This window comes from Odontesthes bonariensis, chromosome 4 (genome assembly GCF_027942865.1).
Source record: "Odontesthes bonariensis isolate fOdoBon6 chromosome 4, fOdoBon6.hap1, whole genome shotgun sequence".
Classification (NCBI taxonomy): domain Eukaryota; kingdom Metazoa; phylum Chordata; class Actinopteri; order Atheriniformes; family Atherinopsidae; genus Odontesthes; species Odontesthes bonariensis.
Genome location: NC_134509.1, coordinates 13,001,181 through 13,010,202, shown reverse-complemented (window position 1 = coordinate 13,010,202; position 9,022 = coordinate 13,001,181). Strand labels below are relative to the sequence as shown.

The window sequence follows — 9,022 nt, the reverse complement described above, 5'->3', positions numbered from 1 at the left end:
GAGGTGATAGCCTTTTTCATTAGTGGACAAATATCTGATGAAAATGCTTGGAAACATCACGATAAACAAGTTCCCACCTCTGATTTTCTCTGCTGGAGGTGAGATGAGACAGAACTCTATAAGAGAAATCTGCTTCGCTTTTGGTTATTTTCTCACTGTCTTCTGATATCCTAGATAGTTTTATATGTACCGTACATGACAAGGTTGCAATGAAAGTTTCCTGTTTTTTTTTTCACCAAAATCTCCCTTTAAAGAAATTTCCACAACAACTATATACAAAACTTTTGTCTAACTTTTTCTTTTTCACAGTACATATCTGTCTTAAGTAGAAGCATTCAAACTTCTGATAGGAACACCAGTCAATACCTCGGTTCTCATCATGCTAGATGTCTCTGCAGCTTATCAGTTGGTAGACCGTGTCATCTACTACCTTTAATATCTCAGATTATGATGGCAGGAATGGCACACTCTTGTTTTAAATCGTACATCACTGCGCATTCCTTCAAATTGTCATGGCAAAGGCAAATGTGTGCACACTATTGTCTCTCTACTGGGGTGCCACGAGGGTCGGTACTGCTCTTTGCAATGTACATCGCCTCCTTGGATTTGGTCTCAACTCACATGGCTTCTATGCATCATTGCTATGCAAATGCTGCCTTGACTCTTTGACATACTGTATCTACATGGGTGACAAAATGCCACCTCAGGCCAAGACTGAGCTATTGCTCATCCCAGCCAATCCCTTTATCCAACACGACATCCAGCATGCAGTGGCTAAGTTGGCATGCACAAGAACGTTCTGATATTATTCTGAAAAAGATTCAAATACTTTGAATATGGCATTGCCATAAACGACATTATTTGATGACTTAACCCAAATAGGGTCATATTCAGTGTAAGCAGTAATCAAGTTAAGCAATGCAGAGTATGATAATTCAGCTCACATTATAATATAATGTGAGCTGAATTATCATACATAATATAATGATTATATGGACAACTTAATTGCAACATTAAATCTTGACGTGATGTTGCATCTGTCGAATGTTTTTAGTGACACTCGTCACATGCTCCCAGTTGTTAGGTCCACAAATTATGAATGACTTTTGACTTAATCTTTAAGAAACTCTTGTTTTTAGACTTGTTTTCATAGACCAGGTTGTTTGTTTCTTTCACTTTTTTTTGGAGCTTCTAGCAGTAGGGTCAGTGCAGAACAGGTAATCTGTGTCTCCATTCAAAGGCTTTAATAAAAAGCAAACATCACATTTAGGGTAACATGGGCATGACTCATTAACCAAACTATGCTCTGTAACATGTAAATGGGAAAATGAATGGTATCCTATTTGCAACTCGTGGAAACACCATATTCTGAATACTGTCTTATTGAGAATAAGGTGAGTAGTCAAAATATTGCTGTGCATGTACACATAGCCAGTGAAAGCCAGTGAATGATCCCACAAAGGAACACGTGCTTTGCCGCTCCAGCTGAACCTAAGGTACAAGCATTGGGCCTTAAGAATTGTTTTTCTACCTTTTCTGCATTTTTCTACCATTCTTCTGCACCCACAGTCAAAAATTTGTACTTTTTGTACTCCGAATAAAAGATATACCTTGAAGGAGGCAAAAAAAACACACCCTTAAATTTACAGAGCCAAGACATTTGCTTTTATTCAGCAAAATTTATTAGAACAATCTGTTAACATCTGAGCTGTGATTGGGAAAAAGGAAGGGCACACGCTGGACAGTTCACCAGTCTATCACAGGGATAACACAGACAAACAACCTGCATTCTCGCAGTCATTTTTAAATCACCAGTTAAATCAAACATGCACATTTTTGGACTGTGGGAGAAAGCTGCTTTACCCAGAGATAAAAAAAACCCCACAAAGACAAGAGAATAAACCCCACACAGAAAGGCCCAGCTGAGAAAAATTAAAACAAATCACAGAAATAACACAAAACTATTTAATCCAACAAGTGAACATTCTAACGTAGTAAAACATATTTACTGTAACTGTGTGTGAGACCATAAAGTTCTTTCAGGAAATGTTGAAATTGCAAATCAAGAGCGAAGCAGAGTAATTTTCCCATTTACTTTTGTGCATTTGTGTTTCTTTCTGTGACCGTGGGAGCCACCTTTTACTTACCGACATTAGAACATAGCTTTTAAGGCTTATTAGTCTTGCCGTCTGTCTTGAAACTACTACATACAATACACACATCCTCTGTAAGTTATCACAGAAAAAGAAATATGACCATGACTCTTGTTTCATTAATTCTATTCTATATGTTTTTGCGGTTATTTACCACAGATCACAAACAAAAAGGGAACTACTAATTTCAATCACCGATTAATGATAAATCAGTTCTTGTGGTCCCTCCCTATCATGCTTATACAGCCACACTATTTTCTACATCCTCTGGATCCATGTATGTGTATGGCACTTCCAGATGTTTGTTTCTGTTCTTGATATTTGCACTTAACACCTTAAGCTCTTTTTGGAAGTCCTTCATAACGTGAAGGGGAGTCTTCTCACTGAAGTGGTCTTCAGGGTAATGGCCAAGAGGGACCTGATGAGATGGGTGACATGTTTATTTCTTTGTTTTTTTTTTCTTTTTTGCCACTAACATTAAATATTTACCAAACAGTGTGATTTGTCTTGAGGTTTTCCACACTTACGAAGTCGCTGGACTGCTGGCTGAGCAGCCACATAGTGGCCATGCCCTGAACTGTTGTGTTGACATCTGGGAATGTGCTGAACATTGTGGCTTCAGTCGCTTTCCCCTTCACGGTTGGTGGGGGAAGTTGCAGAGAGATGGGGCTGTTTGGCATCCAGCCACCATAGTCATACTGCAGGAAATAAATAAGTAATATCATGTGTTATTGACCCGTTTTTGCTCTTAAATGTCCAAACAGTCGGCTTTATCTAACTTTTGTAGCCTCCTCTCAGTCACTTAAGTGGTTGACCTTAAAGATGGCAGAGTCACTCTCATGGTGAGACAGCCCTACTTTTTAGCTGAAATGTTGAAACAACTACTGGATGATTTGCTGTGAAATTTTGCACAATTAAAGATTCACAGAGGATGAAATCTGACAATAAACTTTTTTCATGGTCCACTGACTTTTCATCTTGCCTGCAAAACAAATGGAATCTCCACTTGACCTTAATCTACAATACAGTTTTATCGTTACTTGTAAACTGCTTGCATGTTGGCACAAAAAACTCACATCACAGAAAATATTATCCTCATTATAAATCAGCCCAGAATAAGAGTCTGGTATTGCATGTTTTTTTGTCTCATAAAAAAACATTTTTCTTTACCTGTCCAGAGTTCACTGCAGCATGCTGGGTTGAGCCAGTGAAGATCACCATGGTAACAAACTGTATGAGCTCAGCCACAGTGGTAAATCTCTGTGGAATTCCTGGAAATGAGAATGAATAAACTTTATCACTTAACGACATTCAAACAGCTCAACTGAAGTTTAAATAGTTTAAAAGTGTATTAATTTCTTAATACACTCACAAATTATCGTTACTATAACAAAGCTTAAGATTTTCTTAAAAATCACCTGTGCATTCTTTGGAAAGAAATCCATGTTCAAAAATGTCCGAAATCCACTTCTGTAGTTCAGAGTCACGTTGGACTTCACAATCATTCTTGTAGTAGTAGCCGAGGATTCCCTTCACAAACCTTTGAGAGATCGGGAAACATTTTGAAAAATACATTTCACATTTGTGGTAGATGCCATTATTGTCTAACTAATAAGTAATGTGTTAAGAATTTTTTATATCACCAAATATTTTAAATATTTTATATTTTTATTTTTGTTGAAAGTTATAGAAAAGGAATGACAGTAAATAATACAGGGTAAGATGCAAAACAGATACTGGATTGAGTGTAATTTACATTTATCAGGCTAGATTCCTGTAAATGCACAAATAATTAAATATGAACATAAACATAACAAGACAACAACATGAACTTAAGGTTTAATGATGTTCACTCAGGACTACTTCAGTCAGATACAGAAATAGCCATCTGCAATTACAATCATATTTTATAGTTGATCATGACTCTAAACTGTATTCAATATATTTACTGTAATTATATGCAAATATATGCCTGAGGAGTCAGATGCTCACAGTGTGTTGGGTCAGAATCAAATCGTTCTTGTATTCACTGTGGTGAGAGCACACTATTCCATATCTTTTTTTCTTTTCTTTATTTATAGAAAAAGGGTTAGTTATACATTTTATTACTAATCCCTGTGAATGTTTGGAAATTTAGCATGATAAAGTATCTATGATATGTCTTTGCTATCATACATGTCCTATATGCAACACAAAATGGGAGATGTCTGTGGTACCTGTGGATGACATCCCAAAGCCTGAGTCCATCATCCCTGTAGTAGAAGTTTGGCACGTCCTCCAGCCCACGGTCAGCAATGTCCTCAGGGATACAGAGGGACCTGTATGTCACTGAGGACAATGATCTCCTCAGAATGGTGACCAAACCCTTTCCACCAGAGGCTGAAAACTAAAGAATAGTCACATTACAGTTAAAAACAAATACTTTCTATCAAAATGAAAAATCAAAAAACAATGTTGAGTATTGTCTAGTCAGTCTCTCCTACCTGAGTGAAAACACCATCCTTTGATATTAGCATCCTTCGGGCCAAGAAGTTGATCTGCAAAGTGTAGCGAGTGTGAGGTACGAGAAGCTGAGGAAAAAGAGAACTCTGTTAGCAACACAGTGAGTTGTTATTCCATGTGCTCTGTGTTTTTACCCTGACTGAAGTCTGCATGCTTCTACACCATGCAGCAGTGTGAAATATTTGCTAATACTTGCATTCTGAGACATGATGGTTCATCATCTTCAGTTACATTACATTACGGTCATTTTGCAGACGCTTTTATCCAAAGCGACTTACAATAAGTGTCTTCCACATCGGTAGGAGAGCTATAAGTTACCTTGTAGAGAGGGTGCACCATGGGCACGTTGCGCAGCAGTGAGACTGCAAAGACCTCAGCCAGCAGGTGAGTGCGCAGCAGGTGAACATTGAGCTGATGTTCACTGAAATCTGCACTTCTCACAAAAATCTTTGCCAGCAGCCAGTCATACTCAGAATCCGTAGGGAGGAAGATCGGGTTGTCCCGTGCTGGTTTCTGCTTCAGCTGCAGGAGAAGGAGGGAACATGTGGGTCATTCATACATACAGCATAGTCATCAAAAAGGATGAAGATTTCCCTGTGCTTGTTGTGTGTTTGCCTTTATTATTGTAAGCTTATGTTTGGTACTGTCTCCATCCCTTCTAAGGAATTTCCACTGAGTCAGCTTCAGGACATCAGTCCTACTTCCTAAACATATCATTGTGTGTGTGTGTGTGTGTGTGTGTGCGTGTGTAAAGCTACAGGTGTTTGACAGTTGGAAAGAGGGAAGCAGAATGGCAGTTGCAGTGACACAACTTTACATGTTGCTTCATCTCAGTTTGCTCTCTGAAAGTGTAATTACACTATTGCCATTTATGTCTATTCTATGTCTGCAGAGAATGAATGATAATTGTTTTTGTGTTTTAATGTGTTCTGATGGTAATGCCCTTTCAGACAAGTTTGTGTTGTTGTGCTTCATGAATTAAACTGACCTGTATCATGAACCTTTAATACTCATTGCATTTTATAACCCCCCATGGTAGCTTCTACCGGTTGCTACCAATGGTTAAGGCAACATTTGGCAGATGGATTTGCTGGGAAACTTAAATCTTATGGTCTATAAAATATTTCTCATAATGACAAATCTGAATTTCACTAAAGGCTTTACTTTACTGTATCTGAGTGTTAATCTCACCTGGATAGCAATTGGCATCAGTTTATCATCTGGAGTTTTTTGGAACAGGACGAGTGGAGCCATCAAGTACTGCTGCTTTCCATTGATGGTGTTTGCTTTCACTCCATCCATATGCTTGTAGTCACACAGGAATATGTTGCCTTTCTGTTTGAATTTCATGGAAAGTTAAGAAATGCTCTGTCTCACATATTTACCGTCTGGATTTTACAATGTGAACACATTCATTTAGCAAAGCGCACATCTAAAGTATCAAGTAGATACAAAGAAAGCTCCAGTCCAATGCATTTCAGTATGAGGCATCACCTTCATTTCATCAGCCAAACTCCTCTGACCATGGAGGAAGATCATGCAATCGGTGACAGGAAAGTTACTGGGCAGGGTTTTACAACGTTGGATCAACATTGGATTGAGACCATTTAGAAACTGGTAGCCAAATAAATCGTCCTCCTTCCAATGTTCTTGGACATAGTCTGCAAAAGGAATAAGATGTCATTTTAGTTTGCATAAAGCCAAAAACCTGCTCGAGCACTTTAGCTAAAACAGGATGTTAGAGAGTTTATACACATTTATCTGAATTACACATCTGGATTATTTACCTGTCACCAATTGAAAAAAAGAATAACCATTCATAAAAAGGGGTAATGTATGAAAACACATTACCCCCTTTTTTTGCAGCGGCAAACTTCTCAGCCAATGTACAAACATACAGAAACTGGCAGCTGCTGACTTCACCAAAAGGGCGGGGTTGAGCACTTGCTCGACACCACCCGTCCAAACAGAAGACTGCCAGCAGTGCTGTTTCAGTAAGGGTCAGACTAGGGCCCCTGTGCTTAAGCCAGACCACCTTAACTTCGCTGCTCAATGGTGCAGTTTAGATCTGTTGTTCACCTAAGAGGTAATTAATAGGTTATTTATCAGTATGTACTGTGTAAACTGCATACCAAAACACCCCAAAAGATTGTGGGCCTCATGCATGAATCATGCCTACACAAAAAATCTATACTTGTGCCTTTTCCTGCACATATACTGGTACTTGTAAAGGAAGGATGTGCAGTTAGTGTTCACACCTCACATATTCTCCAGACATGCTCGTTCTCGCAACAGTTTATATGAAATAAGGCAACAAAATCTTGTAAAAAAAAGACAATAACATAACATAACATGGTTTCTTTGTATACATTTCTTTTATAATTTTGTTTTTTGTGTTTAGTCTTTGTAAAGCCCCATACACACACGTCGCTGCTATTTACTCGCTACTCGCTCACTCACCTACTCGCCACTCGCTTGGGTGCTTTTGCTGACTTGGTGTGTAGAAGTTGGGTGGCCACTGTTTGGAGAACACTGGGGGAACGTCACCTGTCAATAATCTGTATTCTGCATTTTAATTGGCTACTCGCTTTTACTCGCTTTACTCGCGTCGCTCGAAGTTGAAATATGTTCATCTCGGAATCCGCCCACATCACATCTCTTGTACTCGCTTGTACTCTCCTCGCCTACTCGCCTACTCGCCTCCTCGCCTCGCGTGAACACATAGACATTCTATTGACTTCACTCGCTGAGCGAGTAAATAGCAGCGACGTGTGTGTACGGGGCTTAACAGTATCTAATTGTTGCTGCACAGCTTTATAAATCTGGCAAAAAGAATGTTTAAGTATATTCCTTCTGCTTTCAATATTTCAATTCTATAATTCCCTTCCTGGCCCGTAAAACTCACCCCTTAATAACTTCTAACAAGTTATTCAGTGGTCTTCACCTCAATGGTTTTAATATACGGGCTGATCGGTTTGTACTTACATACAGTTAAATAAACTGCAGGAATTATATTGTACCTGATATGTCAGTCTGCTTGCAGCAAAACACCCGATCAATGTCATCAATATTGGTCCAACTCTTCTTACAATCAGCCAAACCCTTCAGCTTCAGCTCTGTCAGTCTGGAAAAATGAGAAAAAGAAAAACAGTGACTTTGATGTGACACAATAATATATAGGTAAGTAAAAAGATGAATAAGTAGAAAAATATAGGAGAGAATATAATGACTTCACCCTGTGGCTGCAGTGTAAAAAAACTCCGTGTTCTTGGTGAAGGAAAAACGGACCTCACAAGGCAGAAAAAGAGGGTCATCTACCTTCATGTAATGGGGTATTCCCTCCTCGTACACATCCCAGCTGCGAAGAGTAAAGAATGTATCTGCTGTTTAATTTTTGAGTTTGCAATCATAAATCACTTGAATTCTTAGACATATTTGAATGTGTTTTAATAAATCCTGGCCAATTAAAAATGTTATATGATAGTTTATTTACTCCAACCAGGGCTGAGGAGGTTTGTGTTCTCGTTTGTCTCTGGGTGCATAACACTTAAAAGTGTAAAAGCTCTGAGCTCTCACCGATAGTCTTCTTTACGCTCCTGAAGCTCTTGTTCTCGACTGTATCTGCCAAGATGATGGTCATCTTCAAAGACTCTCAGGGCTGAAAAAAAAACGAACAACAAGGTTTTAAACTGTAAGTAAGTCAAGTGTGTTAAGATGAATTAATTTGATTTATAGAACCTGCTCTTTTTTTGATGTGTATACTTTTTTATGACAGAAACAGTTTCACAAACCTGTTCCCTCTCTGAAGCGGTACACCTGACTGTCAGTGATCCAGCGGTAGATGGGAAAGTTGTAGGTGTGTCCCTCAGGGGATTTCACTTCCACTTTGGCAGGAAACCAAGAGTCTTGTGGAAACAGCGTGAGAGGCTGTTTGTCCAGTTCAATCAGCACCAGTTTTCCAATGGAAGCTGGGCAGGACACAGTAAAAGATGTGACCTAAACAAAGTGAAAGCATTGTTAGAAAACACAACAAGACATCAAGTGTATTTAAAAAGCGAGAGCTGAGCTGTGACAGCTAAGATTTTCTTGGAGGTCATTTTTGCTCATGCTGCACATATCCTGTTGCTAAACATGAGACTGAGATTGTTCATGTGAGGCAAAACTGAGGAAACATCTGAAACATTGAAAGATTGAGCTTGGTCTTCCAGACTTACAGCTCCTTTGACAAATGCTGCAGCCCCTTTCAAGCTTTTGAGCCGCTTGCGCTCACTTTCCCCATCTGTGCCCACCAGCTTCATGAAGACATTGTTAAGAGTGGTGGAGGCGAGGCGTTTGGAGGTGAATACAGTCACTTTGTAATGCACCAT

General features: G+C 39.0%; 1 protein-coding gene across 1 annotated transcript; it reads right to left on the bottom strand.

Moving 5' to 3' along the window:
* Positions 1-2,391: 2,391 nt before the first annotated feature.
* On the bottom strand, positions 2,392-9,022 carry LOC142379284 (arachidonate 12-lipoxygenase, 12R-type-like). Its single transcript, XM_075464416.1, has 14 exons — positions 8,870-9,022; positions 8,447-8,651; positions 8,232-8,313; positions 7,891-8,013; positions 7,676-7,779; positions 6,150-6,316; positions 5,847-5,990; positions 4,974-5,177; positions 4,637-4,723; positions 4,370-4,539; positions 3,572-3,693; positions 3,324-3,424; positions 2,681-2,851; positions 2,392-2,571 (listed from the first exon to the last, which is right to left on the bottom strand). Exons 1-14 carry the CDS (start codon positions 9,020-9,022, stop codon positions 2,392-2,394), a joined length of 2,013 nt encoding a protein of 670 aa, XP_075320531.1.